General features: G+C 37.5%; 2 protein-coding genes across 2 annotated transcripts in view; one reads left to right on the forward strand and one right to left on the reverse strand.

Annotated features, from left to right (window-relative positions):
• The window catches only part of LOC105229665 (uncharacterized), a 339,005-nt gene that overhangs the window by 274,464 nt on the left and 44,931 nt on the right, over nucleotides 1-19,610 (reverse strand). The window lies entirely within an intron of this gene.
• On the forward strand, nucleotides 4,429-8,193 carry LOC105229664 (early boundary activity protein 2). Its single transcript, XM_011210083.4, has 2 exons — nucleotides 4,429-7,282; nucleotides 7,348-8,193. Exons 1-2 carry the CDS (start codon nucleotides 7,257-7,259, stop codon nucleotides 7,928-7,930), a joined length of 609 nt encoding a protein of 202 aa, XP_011208385.2. The 5' UTR covers nucleotides 4,429-7,256; the 3' UTR covers nucleotides 7,931-8,193.

Below are 19,610 nucleotides of genomic sequence, written 5' to 3' on the forward strand. Positions count from 1 at the left end.
TTATTAGGAAGAAGCATCTACAGTTGAGCTAATTTTTCTAAAGTGAGCGTGGCCCGCTCTCTAATAAATTTAACATAGATATCTCCTAAACCATTAAAGCTATAATAACCAAATTCACTCCGAGTAAATCGTTCTTGAAAACGGATATCAGATTATAACTCACCCATATAATGATTTAAACCAGATTACGACGCCTACTTCTCATATAATACAATTGGATCTGATTCTTTCACTTCCCAGTATACAAATCAGGAACCAACGAGCAACACTTTGTGCTCCTGAAGTGTGCCACCCTGTGATCAAAAATTGTCCAAATCAGAAGAAAATATTTAAGCCTCCAGAAACCGAATATGTGCACTTCAGTTCCTATTACGAACTTTTAACCGAAAATATCGAGCAACCTTCAAGATATATTATTAAAGTCTGAAAAGAATTTTCATCGACTTTAAGCTTTGCAAGTTTCCAACATTATAGTCGACAGCTGGAACCAAAAATCGTTCAACGTAGTTCTCTAACCACAGAATAAGTGTGTGATCCAAGTAGAAATACTTTTTTAATATCATCTTTTTGACAGATGACGCATGAGTCTTCATGATATTTTTGTTTCGTATTGTTGGCAGTTCATCGTGGAAATGTTTACGCCTGAATAACATTTACAAATCGTTCAACGAAAATTCACGTTTTGTAAAGGATGTGTTTTAAGCGCTTCGTGCACGTAGACCACGTCCAACTCATAATGAAGAAAATTTAGCGATTTGGCGCCGTTCGCAGCAACTCGGACTGGCATATGGGACGACTTGGTGCATATTAATAGATCTTAAATAAAATAATATAAAATAATGCTTGTACAAGAACTGAAACCGCGCGATATGGGCTCTTGGAACCTTCTAAGGATATCCGACGTTTTTGAGCCAAATTTTGTTCAACGATGAGGCTCAATGGGTATGTAAATAAGCAAAATTGCTGCATTTGGGACGAAAAGCAATCTGAAGAGGTCTCAGAGCTCACATTTTATTCAGAAAAAAACAACGGTTTGATGGGGTTGGTGGTCCGGTGGAATCATCAGGCCATATTTTTTCAAAAATTATGCCATAAATTAACTTTGAATATGTTTTTCGTTCTAAAAGCTATGTGCCAAATAGTAGGCAATAGCTCCATCAACATTTACATCACATAAAAGCCCTATTTTATACTTAAAAAACCTCAACCATAACTTCATCTCTATTCTATTGTAAACTCCTAATGGCATGCTAATTTATTGCTTGTGAAACACGACTAACAAGTTTTCCTACCTAAAAATAATAAAATGAAAGCTAATTTGCCCACTCAACCTACCCAAATATACATCTCCTTGGCAAATCCATACAAAATTTAAGCGAAACTAATGTTCCGCATCAAACCGTCTTTAAGCTTCACATGGTAAATATGTGCTAACTAAGCCACAACTATGGCTCGAATCACTGTAAGACAGGATTTATTTGCTGATCCCCCAAAAAATATTTGTTTGACAGCAAAAAATACAACAAAAGAAAATATACCCACAATACAAACCCATCGGTTTGAAATATACTTCAAGGTAACGAAGCCAAACGTATACGAATCATTACCCAATTTTGGACGCTGGTATATGCCGCCAGAGCACTGTGGACCAGCACATTTGTCACCTCCTACAAATGTCCAACAATTAGAATTGTATAATATGACACTAGTCGCGGAATCCGCAACAGTCGCCGAAGCATGTACGCCGCACACCGACGTAGTTGTGGAACAAGCCACGGAATATGCGACTGAACCTGTGACACAAGTCGCCGAAAACGCGGCTCAAGCGGTGGGTGGTAAAAACGGAGCGCAAATAATAATTGGACCAAATGGAACGAGTATACCGTACATCATATATAAAAATATGAATTGGGACTCGTTTAACCCTTTCGATCCGAAAAGCCGTTGAAGTAAATAAAACATATTTCGCATAATAAATCGAGATGACAGGTATAGGAAAAACGTATTTTTCCGTTAAAAAACGAGTTAAATGAATCAGAGGCGGAGGGAGGGTTGGGACATATATGTCCCGTCAGTATTTTTTGATGGGACATATTTATCCCAATCAGTACTTAATGCTCCCAAGGCTTACATATTATTTCAAACTGGTTTTTATATGAAAGCTAATTTTATTTGTAATTCAATGAACATTTTCGGTTAACAAAAGTGAAATACATATTTCATATTAGACTATAAAATAAAATTAATTTGAAATTAATGAAAATATTTGAAAATTAGTAGTTTATTTGTGATAAGGTGCAAAACAGTCCTTGCAGAGTGGAATCTGACATTCTTCGCATATTGTTTTTGTACGTCTTTCCTTCTTTTGTTCTGCGCAACCAGCACAACGCCTCCGATTGCAAATTTGTATCGGTAGATGCCCAGCACTTATTTTTCTTTTTCTACCAGATATACCACTGCGACGAACACATGCCTTTCTTCTTTCCCTCTTCAATCATGTTTCAGCCAAAACTATCATAAATTCAATTAGTGGGTTTTGTTTTCGTCCAAGTTGAGAACTGATTACCCAGGAATTTCCAACAGACATCATAAGTAGTCTATAAAAAACTTTTTTCCACCATTTGGTAGACTTCCGGTCCAATTCGTATTGGCCTGCGATTTGGTCAGCTCGATCAACCCCTCCCATTATCTGTCTGTAAAATTTTATCATTTCAGGGCAGTCTACATTGACTTTTTGACCGTTTTGTAGTTTTTTTTTCTATCGTCGACATTTCAGATGAATGACAATTACTTACAACGATTACTTCCTTGGTATCATGCCATTTCGCAAACATCAAGCCTGTGTTGCTTTCTCGCAAAATACATTGACCCTTCTTGAGCTTAATATTAATTACTGGTAATTTCTTACGGTTTGGCATAACAGTTCCTAACGCGGCATAATTCAAATTTTCAAGGAGGTTGATACTAGTGAAGAACCGATCGAAGCATAATGTGACATCAGTTTTTCGTATTGTAGCAGCTAATTTATTAACTACGCGTTCGCCAAGAGTTCCTTCGAGAACTCCTTCTTCTTTACCGCAGTAGATATTAAAGTCATAGGTATAGCCGGTAAGAGCATCACACCTAAGCCACATTTTAATGCCACGCTTAGTGGGCTTCAACGGCAAATATTGTTTCATAGAAGATCGGCCCTTGAACTTCGTCATACTTTCGTCAATACTCTGGTATGCGCTTTCCATCCTTGAACTTAAAAATCGAGATTTCAGGCACTCCAACATATCTTCAATATAGTATAGTTTAGATGCTCCCTCTGGCTTTTCAGGTGAAGCAAAATACATTTTCGATGACAATAACTGAAATCTATCCCGTGTAATAGCTGATTTTATAGCATCGTTTCCCATAGAACAATGTTTTGACCAATAGTGTCTAATGGATGGTAGACGATTATATGACATAATGATCATACAACCAAGAACAATCTTTATTTCTCCAATATCTGTAAGCATTGTATTTTTATGCACCGGTTTAGATTTTCGAAAAATTTCTATTCGTTCGTTGGTACATGTGTAATACGCATAAAAAGGCTTTCTGGGAAAATTTTCATGAATACATCATAAGGATTATCAGTCCTTTTAAAACGTTGTCCTATGTCTGGAACTCGAGGGCTGCTCACTGTTTTTCTTGGAACAAAAGCCACATTGGGAACAGACCAAATGGTATTATGAAAACTGTATGCAGAGTTTACTTCTTGTAAGTTATCTCCTACATCCTCGTCTTGATGATCAATATGCTCAGCATCACTGCTTTCCAGTAGTAGACTCCTCACCATCTGTAGGCTTATATTCATCACTACTAATGCCGGAAAAAGTCGTCACCTTCATCAGAAGACTCAAGATATTAGCAATCGTATTGCGATCTATTGATTTGACATTTTTAGTCTGTACAAAAGTTACAAAATTATTAATAGAAATAAAACGTTTGACAATAAATGTGTGCGTCGGATCCTGACTGGGACATTTTAGCCCAACAAGGAATACTGATGGGACACATATATCCCACAAACTTATAAATATCAATAATTACAAAAATACAATATAAATTAGTACTCACCAACTTCACAATATGTCAAAAACACTAACACAAACTATTTATTAAGGTTTCAGTCAATTTAGAAACAGTATAAACTTACAAAAATATCAACTAAATTCACTGCGAATTATGAAATACGCGTCCAACCATTCGTTCTATTTTGGCAAATGAACACGTGTTTCTTATTTAAAATACCACGAATGTAAACAAATACCGTTAAGAATAGTATAAGCTACGAAAAGGGACTAATTTCAACTTTTTTAACCACTTATTTTCTACGCTAGGTCTCTTTGAAAATACACTGGGACACATAGGACCCGTTCGGATCGAAAGGGTTAAGCGATTGTATAAATGTACTCCTCTTTCTGGTATTCGGTCCAGAAACGCTGCGAACCCACTCTCTTAACTGCATATCAAGCCATAAACTACAATTAGATCCTAGAAAGATAGCTGATATAGTATTTTGTGCGCTGCGCAATACGATCTCCTAAACTCTAACTGTTCTTCATTTCATTTCTTTTTTAAGTTTTAAATTAAGTAATTTTGTATAAATGTTTATTTCGACGTTTTTGTTGCAATAATCAGATGTTTTGTATTATTTCTTGTTGTGTGAATTTAAAGTTTAATGTGTCTAATTTTTAACTTCCCGACCTAGTTCCAAGCAAACAATGTTTACCGCCGCTACACTGAACGTTCTACGTATTTCGCACTTCATCTTATAGAACATTTTTGTCTGTCTATGGTCTAAGAGCACAAGTCCTTCTAATATTCTAAAGACTCGAGGCATTACACCTATCTTTGCGTAGGTAAGGACTTCTCATAAAAACCGTACTTGATAAAAGTTGGACAGAATCGATAAAAGTCGGGCTTATCTTATATAATTATGTATTTATTCCGTTCACTGCATATTATTCTTAGTCAATAATTTAGTCAAACTAACAACGAACCCTTCATACTAAATGGTATATTTAATAACATTCTCATACCAAGATTTCAAGTCCGTGTTACATCAAACTTTTTGATACAAAATTTAGCAAATGTCTTTCTTTTTTTCTACATCTGTCCCAACAGTTCTGTTAGAAAGCAAAATAACAATGAGGGAAGGAGTAAGTAAGAACATTGCCTACATTTAGGCGTACTGCTACATTGAAATTAACTTAATGTTGAATATCTATCTGACGTTCAGCAGTTGTCCGTGCGGGTCATAGCTGGAGTAAAAATTGAGATATGTTAACTAAATGTTGATAATTGGGATTATGCAAAACGGACACGGCAGTACCAACTGTCTATAAAACCTCAGCATCCCCTCGACCAATTTTAACCAAATTTGGTAAATGTTAGCTACATTCTTATAATGTAGCATAAAAATGGGCGCACGCATGCTTTTCGTTTAACTCACCGCAATTTCGAGCAGATTCCTCAACTTTGTAATACAAAAAGTTTTATTGGAGATGATAGAACTAAAATAGTTATGTCAAGGTGTGACAAGTTTCTTGCAAAAAATATTGATTTCAGACTGTACCTTCTCAAGCCACAGATATCTAAAGTAAAAAGCAATTAATCTATATCTGGATTTATAAAGAAAATATCGGCGAATTCGTAAGATGTATCCATGAAACTATATTTTTCTGTGATTGATAGGTATTTATCTTAAAACCCTTAAACTTGTTATAACGATTTTCGAACTACTATTGATCTTATGTCGTATACTATATCTAGCATTACAAAAAAATCTTCACAAAGTCAAGGAAAAGTAAAATCTTAAATATATCGGTTGGTGCCGAGAATAAGTAAATTCGAACCACTCTAGTGCTCATACACAACTTATAATGTTTATTTTTACTTAGTGATTTTTATAGTGGATACTCGTACATAGGTCAATAATGTGTTATCTTACCAATAACGGGTGATCCAAGTAGAGGTACTTTTTTTAATAGGCTTTTTTGACAGATCACGTAACATGTGGACGAAGAGCAATCTGAAGAGATTGAAGAGCTGCTTTTTCATTCTGAAAAAACAACGGTTTGATGGGGTTTATAGGCTGGTGGATCGCCATCGGTGAGAATGCGAACGTTATCGCACCATGTTTACCGACTAATTGATGCCTGAAATTGTAGCTCGTGATCTTGGCGATAATCTCTTGTAAATATTTCCACGTTTTAGGTCGGTCAATTGACCACACAGATCGTGTGTTATCACACCGTTAGACTTTTTTCTGAGGGAATATGTAAAGTCTAAAGTCTATGTCGAGAATCCCACTTCGATTCAGGCCTTGGAGCGAAACATCGCGTATGTCAATCAGCAGTTACCAGTCGAAATGCTCGAAAGAGTCAACGAAAGTTGGACTCAACGGATGAACCATCTGAGTCGTAGCCGCGGCCAGCATTTGAAAGAGGTAATCTTGAAAACATAAATGCCAATGAATATTCTTTCGAATGATGACAAACATTCTCCATTAAATTTGAAGTTTCAGTGTTTTTTCTTTAAAAAGGTACCCTTCATTCTTCTAAATGGATCACCCTTTAAATATAAAAAAGAAGTTCAAAGTGCTATGAAATGTTGAAATTCACAGGAAATTTTTTACTCTGCTTAAAAAGGAATTCTCACTCCATAAATAAAGGAGAGTGCACTACTTAACCTATAAAGGCCTGGCTCTCATTCAGCATAATCCTACCTACCTACATACAAAGGGCTGCCACTAAATTTTTATACATTTTTTGTTAAGAATCAGATTAAATTTTGGTAGACAATTTTCTAGCGAAATGTCTTCGTGTATTTCTAAGAGTCTATGTTTTTTTACATGCCTTAAGGATAATTGGTACAAAAGCGAGCAAATTTCATAATGTTCAAAGTTTCGAAAGCAAAGAGTAGTTCTAGTAGCTTTAAAGCTATCATGGGCATTGACTTTGAAAACGTGAGTGAGACTTAATAAATCGTACCAAAGTGGCAACGCTAAGTTAAACTTCAGAGAGCGCTGAGAAATTCTTTCGGTGACAGAGCGGAAGTGCAGTTAGTTTGTTTCAACAGGTTAATGTGAAATAGCTGTAATGGAAATGATTGCTTTCACTGTTCACATATGAACAAAATTATTGGACGTCTGCCTGCAAACACATATTCATAGTCACTCAGAAATTTAGTCTAGCACTGTTCTAAAAAAGTACCTAATAATGTCTAATCACTCTAATTCGTCAAGGTATATTTCAATTTTCAATACACAAATAAGTTTTGAACTCTCATTTATCATTTTCTTTAAAATAGAGACGTCTGCAACTGCAGGTTTTACAATCAAAGCGGCATTGAAGTGCCGACACATATATTCGCAGAAGACCTGCTGCCAGGCCGTCCTATAATAGAAGATCTTCCATTTAGACATCGACTATTGCTATACCCGAAATACGACAACGAAATCAATCCGGAGGAGGGCAAATCTCGCGCTGAAAAAAGTATGGAATATAATGAAGTAGACGAGCAGAGAAGAAAGGATGGCAGAACATTCATGCATATTGGACCGAATGGCACCCTCATATCGAAGTTAGAATTCTACACTATTCTATGGGATTCATTGGAGGCCTGCACACAATCACTCTTGACGATATTATTCGATTATGATACGCTGGCAACACACTCGGTGCCCGGCAAACTATCGTCGAAACATCAACAACCGAGCGGTATACCCAAGCTGCCACTGGATCCATTGCAAATCAAAGATATTATATTTTTTGTGAAGAAACGCTTTCAATGCAAGGAAAGAGAAGTTCGTAAGGCGATCATCAAAAAATGCATGAACGTGGCAGAGGCGGGGTACCGCTCTAAGTGGTTGGGACTATACCCATCAGTTTAATAGAACTAACTTAACGTAATGTCATTTATGGAAATAATCCTTGTGTGGCAACTGTGCGTGCAAAGGACTAACTTTTCATAGTTGGTTTTACTAGCAAAATTTCTTCTGACGAGTTCATTTACCCAAGTAAATTGTTATTCTAAAATATTCGCCGGAAAATTTTTAAAAATATTTCATGAGTTCAGATTTGTAGAAAAATTATTTTTGAAACAAAGTAACAATAAATACGGGACAGACCGATCATTAAGTAAAATTAAAGCAAATTTTATCTGATTTTACTTATTTTAGTTCTTTACTTCTTGAGTTTGGCAATTCCACGAAGAACATAAGATGTTGACAGAAAATGCAAAGTGGCAAAGGGTTTTGTATAAATGTCATATAATTTCGGTCTGAAATTTTGTACACGTTCTTTTCTCCCCAAGAGTCAACTTTTCTGCCCGACAAACTGAACAATCAAAACGAAGATAGAAATCTTTTTATAAAATTTTATGCTTAAAGAAATACACCTGTGAAGAGTATTACAGTTTTGCTTCACATTCTTAAAAGCAAGATAGAGTTACCATATGTTCAAAATTTTCAGGGTAAAAAAGCTTGAAATATCTATAGGAAATATTTTAAAGCAATATTATAATATGATTGTTAACTTGAAAATATTTAAGTTATTTCAAACGCTCCTCAAATGACTAGACCATTTCATTCAACTACGTTATGGAAATAAATAAAGTGATGTATGAAATGTTGCCACAAATTGATAAAAATAATAAAATTAAACAACAATTATTAGACCAAAGTCGAAAATTTTTGAAACCAAAGAAATAAAACTAGGATGAAAATTATTGAAAAAGAAAGTTCATATAAAAAAGGAGGGTAAAATTATGTACGGGTGGTCTCTGGTCGGGAAGTGGTTGGGAAAGGGGTGGTTGAGATAAGTGTTAGACCATATGTGCGGAATTAAATTCTGCGTGAAAGTCGGTAAATCACCGACAGAAACGTTTGATTTGATCAAGCAGGCTTATCCAGATGTTGCTTTAGCAAGAAGTGATGTGTTTCGGTAGCACCACGCCTTTTTGGAGGGCCGAGAAGAGGTCGTTGTCTTCCTCGCCCAAAAAAGGGAAGAATGAGAACATCCAAAGTGAAAACGATTGTTTTTTTAACATCAATGGCATCGTTCACCATTAATTTTTCCCTCCTGAACAAACCGTCAACGCCAAGTTTTACGTGGAAGTCCTCAAGAGACTCAACGGAAGGGTCAATCGGGTCCGACAAGAAATCTCAGCCGATTAGAAGTTGCACCACGACAACCGACCGACGCACAACGCCTTTCTTGTAAACAGCCCAACGCTTCCGCAGCCGCTCTACAGTCAAGATGTGGCCCGCGGGCTTTTATCCGAATCCTTGCTTAAAAAGGCCGATGAAAGGCAAGCATTTTGAGACGACAGAGGGAATCCTAGCAGCATGCACCTTAGCTCTCACGGCTATTCCGGACGTTTTCAATGCTTGGAAATCACGCTGAAAGTTTTTAAAGAATTGTAAGGGATGGTTCAATAAATTTTTTTAAATCGACTCAGTCCTATTACTTTCCGGACAAACCCTGTAGGTGTATGGGAGCTAAGGGAAGTATTGACCCGATTGAATCCAGTTATATCTCACATATTGACCGATATTTCTATAAAGCTATTATACTCTGTAGCAACATGTTGCACGGATATGAAATAAAAAACCAAGAACTTGTTTAGAAGTATTTTTCAAACAAATTTTGAGGTTTTGTAAAAAATTAAAACATGAAAGTTATGTTATTCTGAAGAGAATTGAAAAGGAAAATATGTTTCCAAATAATCAGTAAAAAAAATGTTTAACTATGAATTATTCCTAACATTATTTCTTTCCACAAATTTCATGTCTTCCTGACTCTAAACACATAACCCCAACATTCTGCGAACAAAAACTCGTGTGAACTCAAACACTCACCCATCTCTTAAAACTCACATACGATATTCAAAAAGCCTGCACGTTGAGCCTTGCTCCTTGTCAATTTTTAGTTAACACCCTTCCATTTTCAACTTTTTGTAAACATTCTTGTTGCTTTTCTCTCGGTTCAGCATGTATAATAATGAAATTGCATTAAGTCAAGCAAATCTAATAATAATTTTCCAACATTTAATAAATTCCATTATTCAAATTTGACATATTTCCGACAACTTCCGACACCAGCTGGAGCCCAGCTGACTCCGACTCCGACTCTGGCGCATGCAGCGAGTTCACTTGCACGGCAACAAAGTAAGGACTTTTGCAATATTTACATACATACATACATACATACCGATAAATGCAGCAGCGAAGAGCGCAAAATGTCAGAGTGTTCAATTCATAAATATGCATTACCTGCAATGAGAAGAAAAAAAAGAAAAGAAGAGAGAAGAGCATGAGCATGAGAATATACAAAACGAAATGAAGTTAGTTAGAAAAAGTTTACTTGTAAATTTACATTTTGTGCTTTTGTTTTTGTTTGTTTTTCGCTTTTTCAATTCGGTATAATGTTTATTTAAACTGCGTTGTTGTTATTGCACGTGTTAGCCTCAGCAAGCATTGCTTGAAGTTAGTCTTTGTTGTTATTGCTGTTAGTGTTACATTTGTGTCGGTGACCGTTAACCGTTAGCCGAAGTGCAGTGCGAGTACTAAAGTTTAATTGAGTCATTGACGCAATGGAGCGAAGCAACTTGCAACAAAAACAAAAAAAGTCAACAAAAGTTGATGAAAATATGGCAATTTGGCAGCAACAGTGTGTGCAATAATTGCGTGCGCACAACTGCACGAGCGACAGTCCACAACAAGTGTCGACGACAAATTGAGAAATGTCAAAAGACAAACAGTGAAAGAAAGTGGGTGCTAAATATACGACTTTCAGGATAATATTTCCAAATACTAACTTAGCTCAGCTGCTATTTTCCTAGTGGAAGAGAAAAGAGAAAGCCAGCAAACAACATTGAGGATTTATAGCAGTTTTGTGTTGTTTGTCCTTCTTACTACTCTTCCTGGTATTTATCCTTGATACGCAACGTATACGTAAAAGAATAGCAGGCGGTAGGCCAATTGGACAAACAAGCTCATTTTTATAAGGAAGAGCACAACAGCTGTTGATTGTGGTTTTCCTCATATGTATGAACATTAGAGTAGGTCGATCTTCTTCAGAAGAAGAACTTTTTTACTGGCATCCTTTACGCGGTTATAGCCGAGTTAACAACAGCGCGCCAGTCGTTTCTTTTTTTCGCTATTTGGCGCCAATTCGAGGTACCATGCGCATTCAGATCCTTCTCCACCTGATTTAACCAACGGATTCCTCTTCTTCTACTTCAACCGGCGGGTACTGAATCGCCGTTACCAATGCGCAAAGAACCATAAATTTGCCCCAAAACTTTTTTCTTGAACACTCCTAAGGCCAACTCATCAGATGATGCCATTGTCCTTGCCTCCGCACCATATATAAGGATGGGAATAATGAGGCACTTGTAGAGTGTTGTTTTTGTTCGATTTTTAAGGCGAAGTTTTCTTAGGATCATAAAAACGTGTACGGCAGTTTTCGAGATATCCGAATAAGATTTAATACGTAGGCGCCTTTTGCAATTCTATTGATCATATGTCGGAATCAGAAACATCGGATAACCATCTAAAATATCTCTATAATGGTTATATTATTCAGATCTTTTAAACTTCGACTTAGCACAGTCTCTAAGGCAAAGCTGTTCAGAATGATCCGTCGAACATTTCATAATTATGAGATTTTATAGTAAAAATCGATCCTTTCTAATGTAGACATAAACAAAGAAGAATATGGAAAAAGATATAAGTATACATATCTCTATCAGATAGCAACTAAAGCAAGATGTTAGCAAGAACGAATAGCCTCAGAGTTGTCGGTCCCTTTTGGTTACTCCGTTTTCCATTATATCCTTGCATAGAAACAGCGAACTGCTTATAGAGACAGTGGGACATTTTAGTATAGACTAGACTAAAAATAATTTTTAAATTTGTATCTCATCATCATTTAAGAAAGTAAAATTTTATTTTATTCGAATTCCAGGATTTATTGGTCTTGTGAACAGTGACACTACTCTTAATCACAATAAAAAATAAAGCTCCTTTGGCTATTAAAACATATGGCAACTGTATGTGATATCGGTCCGACCTGAACAATATTTTCGGGGATTGTTGCCTTAGCCTGTGCAAAAACTCATCTCAAATTTTGTGAATATATCTCCATCAAAGGAAAAAGATTTTCCTACAAGTCCCTAATTCCGATCGTCCAGTTTATATGCCAGTTGTATGCTATAGTGGCCCGATATCGGTAACACTGAAAAATTAACAGCTTCTTGGAAAAAAAGGATATTTGTAAAATTTTATATCAATATCTCCAAAAACTGGACGACATGATCATGTATATACAGACAGACAGTAATAATAAAGTCGAGTCAGTTCGTCTCGGTGATCATTTATACTATATACTATATTTATGTACATATTTTGTAGGTTCTCTGATGGTTCTCATGCATAAAATCTGTCGGTTAGAACTTTGCAATGTGTGCTTCTCCAAATACACAAAAAATGTGATGACAGAACTCACTTAGAGCTTCTTTAATCGACTTTAAAAAGTCCGGATATAAAATATTGAAATCATTGATCTAAGGAACGCTGATCCATTATTATTGAGCAAACAGTCAGTCTTTTAGCTCACTTGGCGCTATTGACAATCGTAATTGTGTTCAGTTATGAACATATACGTCATAAAAGAAGCATAGGCATCGAGAGAAAGTCAGCGCTGAAGTCCAACCCAGAATCAGTATCCCTTAAAGGAACAACTTTGGACTTAGAGGGCAATTAAGAAGCAAGCTGTTCGATTCATGAACCAAATTATCACTCAATTGGGCCTCTCGCCGCTCATGTTGACAGAAGTTCATGATTCGGTACTTCTATCCTTGGACACACATACTTTATTATGAAAAGAAATAATCCACTTTAATGCGATAAGTTGGTCTCTTGCGAACTTTATCTAAGAAGGAGCCGTGAGGTAAAGCGAGCTTTATACAGAAATGGAGATGTATGTAGTTGACCTCCTTTGGTTTCTCGAATCAATCCTTACAATACTAGATAATGGATGATACGATATAATGGAAATCGTTGATGTCGTAATCTCACCAACCAAGAAAAAGGAGATCAATTTACCAAAAATACGTTCACAAATAGACTCCACTGTGCATTAACAGTTAGCACTATATATGTACATACATATATAAGAATCCTTGCAGCAATTAAATTGCAATTAAAATAACAAATAATTCTAAGATATTTTTCTTACAGCACTGTTTCTCCCACAACGCCCTCTTCACTACAAATAAAAATAAGCAATTGCAAGAAGAGCTTCAAAAAAAAGTCTGGCAACTTTCGCCATCAATGCGGAAGTGAATGCATTCAACGCAGACGCGCGAACAGTAAAAATAAAATGAAGAAAGCAAAAGCATATGAGACAGAGGCGACGAGAAGACAGACAACGGGACATCAAGAGCGAGTGCCGGCATGAATGAGTGAGTGACTGAATGAATGAATGACTCAGCGCAATGTTTGACACAAAGAAAGGACATAGTTCAACGGTACTTTTGTTCAACGCAACGGCCAGGAGTGTTGCGCGGTTGGGCGGCCGGGCGTGTAGATGTGTGTGGGTGTACGCGAATGCAGCGCCTTTGCGGCAGGCACTAACTGTGCTTGGCTGTTTTATCACTTGGGGGAAATTGCAAAGATTAGTTGAATGGTGAATAAGAGACACATTCTTTTGTTGGCGTTACCGTTGCAATTGTTGTTGTTGTTGCTGATATTTGTTTGCTTTGTGCGCCTGTTTGCTTGGCTTTATATTTGTATTTGTATTTGGTTATTTGCACAAAGTCATGCAGATATATATCGGTATATGTTGCATGCTTGTATATATGTATGTATGTTTATGCCACCCACACACACATACACACACATGTACAAGAAAGTGTAAAAACTGCAACAGACATTTGTTGATATTATCTTTATTCCGGCAAAGAAGCAATGAACATGGTTAATAAGAATACACACACATGCATACAATATGTATGTATGTATGTACATATCTACTTATGTACATAAGGAAATGAAGTAAGCAAACTGATAAATATCTTTAGCCTTCGGTCACAGCTTCAATGCAATGGACCGAACAACCGTCCAGACGGCAGTAGAGCGCACAGCATGCAGCACAACAACACAAACAAACATTTAAATATACATACATATGTACATTTATATATATATATATACATATATATAGTTATGTATATACTCAACTATGTCGAGCAGCTTCCACAGCCATTTGTCGTCGCTGGCTTTTCGATTTGCGCGATAAGCCAAATTTTCAATGGAGAGCAATTTCTAGCTTTTTGTCAGCTTATACGGATTTCTCGATTTCTATCTGTGCATTCTTGCACACAAACTCACACACAATCACACAAATAGCATGTATGTATATACATATATACATACAAATGTTTACATAAAGTCATGCACGTGTCAATACTCGGATGTTTTGCATTGTTTATTTTACTTTTGTTGTTGTTTGTGCGATTCGTCCACGGCTTGCACCTCAAGGCTGAAGATTCTCATCTAGATTGCGGAACTCGATCTCTTTGTGCGCCAGTTGAAAGGCGAAAGGGTTGTAAAGCACAAATGATAAATAAAAATGCATTTGACTTTTGATAACCGAAGCACAAACACAAAGACGAGGAGAGAATAGAAAGAAAGTCACGTTATAATATTTTTTTTTTTATAGAGGGAGACCATAGAATTTGTATGAGCGTTCGAAGAAATTGAAAACAACTTAGAGGATTGGCTATAAAAGCAATGGAATAGGTTCAAACTTCACAAATGGCATCACCTTCTTTTTTTTTTTTATTGGCGTAGCCACCGCTTACGCGATTATTGCCGAGTTTACACAAGCGCGTTAGTTGCTCATCCATTTCACTGTTTGGTGCCAATTGGAGATCCAAATGTAGCCAGGTCCTTCTCCACCTGGTCTTTCCAACTGAGTGGAGATCTTCCTTTTCCTCTGCTTACCCTGGCGGACACAGCATCGAATACACTCAGAGCCGAAGTGTTATCATCCATTCGGACGACATGACCTAGCCAACACAACCGCTGTCTCTCGATTCGCTGAACTACATATGGCAATGTCGTCGTAAATCTCGTACAACTCATCGTTCGTTCCTAAGGCCGACCCATCAGATGATGTCATTGTCCATGCGTCTGCGCCATATATTTGGTATCAACGGTTCGGAGAGGTCCTTCCGAATCTGAGGAAGCTTACGTCAGTTTAAACAGTTGTATCAGAGATCTTCTAAAAGAAGGTTAGGTTGGAGTAAAAGATCCATTCAAAAACGTATCCCACTTGAACAACTGAAAGCGCCAGTCTATGATGATACTCCTAAGTGTTCTTCGAAAAGACTCTCAAAAATCATCAAAGCTAGGAAAATTTGTTGAGGTGCCTGATGTTAATAGCAGCTATTTGACCAAGTTCGCCAAATATAAATACGACCGTCGGGACGTTTCAAGCTCAGTCTTGCAAAATACGAACATAAAACTTTGACAGTTAACGTCCGCAAAAAATTTGCTTTACCGCATACACGCAATGTCTAGTGAGACCACTACGAATGCGAAAAGATGTACCGTACTGAGAACAAATAGTTCAGTAGATCTACTTTGTTCCACACTAGGCTAGAAAGACCCCGAAGTCGCACACTGACTAGCGCCTGCTCACACGAAGTCCAGAGGTCCACCACTAGACCGCCATAGGACAACAGGGACACTATTCGTTCTCAGTAGAATCGGGCCCAGGATGCCCTCATTTGAGACTTCATCGGCTTTGCACTTTCCAGCGATTTCGCTATGACCAGTCGTACTGATGAATCTGATAATAAAGTTACTCTACGCTAATGATAATAAGTTTAGGTACTCCTTACTTACTTTTTAGCGTACTATAAGCGAACTCAAAGCTAGTATTACATTCACTGCGACAGGACCTTCACCTCCCTAAAGGAGGCTGCATTTGATTGAAAAATGCTACAGTGTTCCGGTAGTATAGTATATCAAGAAAACTACGCCTCTAACCTCCTAAGCTTCGACCCATCAGAAAAAAGCTCACTGCGCCTCTTCTCTAGCAGCTTTATCCCAGCCAGATATCCCTCGTCTATATATGAGTAGAGAAAAAGCTACGTTATTAGAAGACCATCAGTCTCTGCAGTGATGTAAGTTTTCAGAGCTGGAGTAGAAGAAGAAAGGAATGTTAAGTCAGACCATTTTTCACCTACGCTGGTGCGAGGACCTTACTGAAATATATGGTGTTTCTGTTGAGAGAATACCACTGCATAAAAAAATCCCAATAAGTTGTAAAAAGAAGTGACGAAACTCTTATAAAGTGATACCATATTAGGTCGTTGAGAGAGGTATTAAGTTTCGAATGCTCTGTTCTACAAAGTTCAAGTTTAGAGTTAAGAGTGTTTCAGCTATAGATTTCAAGGATACCATTTCTTTGTTAGTTCAAAAATGGAACCAAAAATCCAAAGTTATTTTCTTGTTTAAGGAAATTAGTACTAACGGCATCCGGAGTTCGATTTTGGCAATATACAAGTATATCCCTCATCGCCTTATTCCCTCCTCCCATATCCTCCTTTTTTCTTTTGAACTGGTATGTTGATAAGATTCATTCAGATATTTTTTTGAAATAATGGAATGAGAGCGTATTGAAGGACTTATGTCTTGTCATGCTTCGTATTTTCATTGCGCTAAACTAAAACCAATTCTAACCCACTCGAAAAGAAAATGAAGCCAAAATGACTGACCAAAGAAAACGGCAATATTTGGTACATTAAACATAGTCGACGCCTCCGAATTGTCAGCAACCGACTAGCAATAGCCATTGACCACAGCAGCGGTAAGAAATAATACGAAGAAGAAGAATCTCTCATAATGAATGAGGCCAAAGTGAAGGCAGCAACTGATAACTAAGTACTTGAGTATTGATGCAGTGCTGAGTGGTGAGTGCTGAGCACTGATCACCAAGCGCGCTGCCTGCAACAATATTTTTTTATTATTCCTACTGCTTGACTTGAAGAGAAATCTGTGGAATAAACGATGGCAATAAAAATAAATTCAGCAAGAGAAATAACGCTTGGTGTGGCTGCTGATTGCCCAGTTAAAAGCATCAACACTTCTACCAACCGACGGGTCATCAGCGATTGGCAACGGTGGAGTGGCTGATAACTCTGCAGACGTTGGCGCTGCCACTGAGGATGCCGCTGCTGCCGCTGTTGATGATGAAGATGACGATGATGAGTGCGCTGAAGAACCCGTCATTGATAATGATTGCGCTTTTTTATGTGTGTGTACTATGTTGACCAGCTAGCCAGGACGAAGAATCGGTGAAATGGCAAAGAGAGTAAAACCTCGCTATCGAGTGCAGAGAATTTCATTTCTTCCGTCGCTACAGTGGAGTTGGTGTTGCGGGTATGCCGTTGCAGCCAAGGAAACACAAGTGACTGTGCCTTCAATAACAGTTAACTGAGTTGCCAACTTATAATAGCAGAAGTGTTTAATCAACATTTACGCTCAGTGCGCAGCAAGAGCAGCGCCGAGCTGAGGAACGGAGCGCTCCGTGCAGTGCTAAGTCGTAAGGAATGGTGGCAGATGATGGATGGTGCGGTTGAGGAAATTTGTACCAAATAAGTGGCAAGTTACATTACATTCTCTTAAGTGGCACGATAAGTGGGAGTGATGTGAGTTAGGTAAAAGTGTGGAGCTATAGTGGGGTGGGTGGGAGGCCATCATATGAAGTGCCTGTGTGAACAAGTGTTGAAAGTAACATCATATCTATACTTTTCCCCAACTGTCGCTAATGATTTGCTGATGGCTCACAAATATCTTGATGGATACTGTCGTTAGCAACTATTGATTGCGAGAAATTGCTTTGTTGAGGAGAAAAGTGTATTTTATGACGGTTTGGGTAGCAAAATAAAAATAATAAATAATAATAAAGTAATGCTTACTACTTCAGAACTGTTTTGAAGGAATTGCGCTACAGGAGGAGGAACTGTATATCAGAGGCTTTATGAAGTATGCAAAATGTTGCCTGTTTACAACATTACCCACGGAAAATGGGTTTAGGAAAGAGTAAGTAAGAAGAAGAATACTTTCCGAAACTTTGCTGATAAGGTATATGCGACTTGATTTTATCCTACAAAGGTCTGCTCTTTTGGTGACCTAACAATACTTAGGTTGGTAACTAAGTCTCCTAAGTAGGTTTGAAAGCACTTATTTTGCAAGTTAGTGTATACAACCCCTTAAGTCTCTCTTAGAGTGATTATATATACATTCGTAAAGTTCAATTGTGCTTTCTTAAGCTTCTGAATTTAAGTTAAGTTATTAGTCGTTCATCACGCCATAGTTAGACGTACTCTACTGATCCTTAGTAATGAGGGTGCAGTTCAATTTAAGTTGAAGTATTCGTCATATAGGACGTCAAAGCTTTTTGTGAACTTTAAGAACCACTTATTATCTAATTTTAATACTTCATACAGTCTGCAAAGCTCCTAGATATCATAAAGTCCACGATAATGTTGTACCGAAGGATGGCGGGTGTTCCGGCGTCTCTGTCATGCTTACTTCTCTTCACATTCTGTATGTATCGTTATTATTGTCATGCCCATTCGGCGCACTTGTGATGCCAGTAAGTTGTCACCTATCATTACTACTCAACAACGGTTTCGCTAGTCCTTTCGAAACCATGTGAGTGGAAAGCATGCGTGTTTTCTTAAGGGCTCTTGCATATGTTCTTGGCGATTCTGCATGTCCTTAAGGCATTCCATCTCGCTCTGATCCGTCTGTCAGCCCTTACGAGAATTTGATTGCATCTCGTTTTCAGCGACTTGCGTATTTCCTACACTGGTTCGGTAGCCAGACGAATGGCACTTTTGACAATTTCGAGCCACGTCCAGGATGGGTATCACCGTCGACTGATAATCAACACGTCAATAAAAAAGGAACTGGTGCCTGAGAATCGACAAGTAACAGTCAGCGATCTTTCTGGCACCGTTTAAATATCGGAAGAGTCAGTTAAAACCATTTTGAATGATCATTTGGGTCTAAGAAAAGTGAAAGTACGATTGGTTCCAAAATCACTCAATTTTTTCGAAACACAACGTCGACTTAACGCCTGTGGAAAAAAAGTGTTCAGACTACCAGTATTATTAATAGCGATGAGTCTTGGACCTATATTTATAACCCGGAAACAGACGATCAATCTGCCAAATATCGTGGCAAGGGTAAGTAGAATCCGAAAAACCACGTCAAAACGGGTCAAAGATCAAGGTTATGTTGACAGTTTTCTTCGATTATCGAGGTGTAGTGAACTCTGAATTTCTACCGACTGGCCAAACTGTCAACAAGGAACACTATATAAGTGTTATACGTCGTTAGAGCGAAGCTATTCGTAAGAGACGCTGGAATATTTTGTGCCGACCACTCTTAGTTTTTACAACACGACAATGCAATCATTAATCATTTGAAAAAATATCTAAAAACTGTTGGAGCAAAAAACTCTTAGGCAGGTACATATGTAATAACA

The sequence above is a fragment of the Bactrocera dorsalis genome, chromosome 3 (assembly GCF_023373825.1).
Source record: "Bactrocera dorsalis isolate Fly_Bdor chromosome 3, ASM2337382v1, whole genome shotgun sequence".
Classification (NCBI taxonomy): domain Eukaryota; kingdom Metazoa; phylum Arthropoda; class Insecta; order Diptera; family Tephritidae; genus Bactrocera; species Bactrocera dorsalis.

What these genes read in the sequence shown, in the direction of transcription:
- LOC105229664 (XM_011210083.4), top strand. Translation starts at nt 7,257, where the DNA reads ATGTCTAATCACTCTAATTCGTCAAG. An exon ending in AATCACTCTAATTCGTCAAG is followed by an intron (nt 7,283 to 7,347) that starts GTATATTTCAAT and finishes TCTTTAAAATAG; the next exon opens with AGACGTCTGCAACTGCAGGT.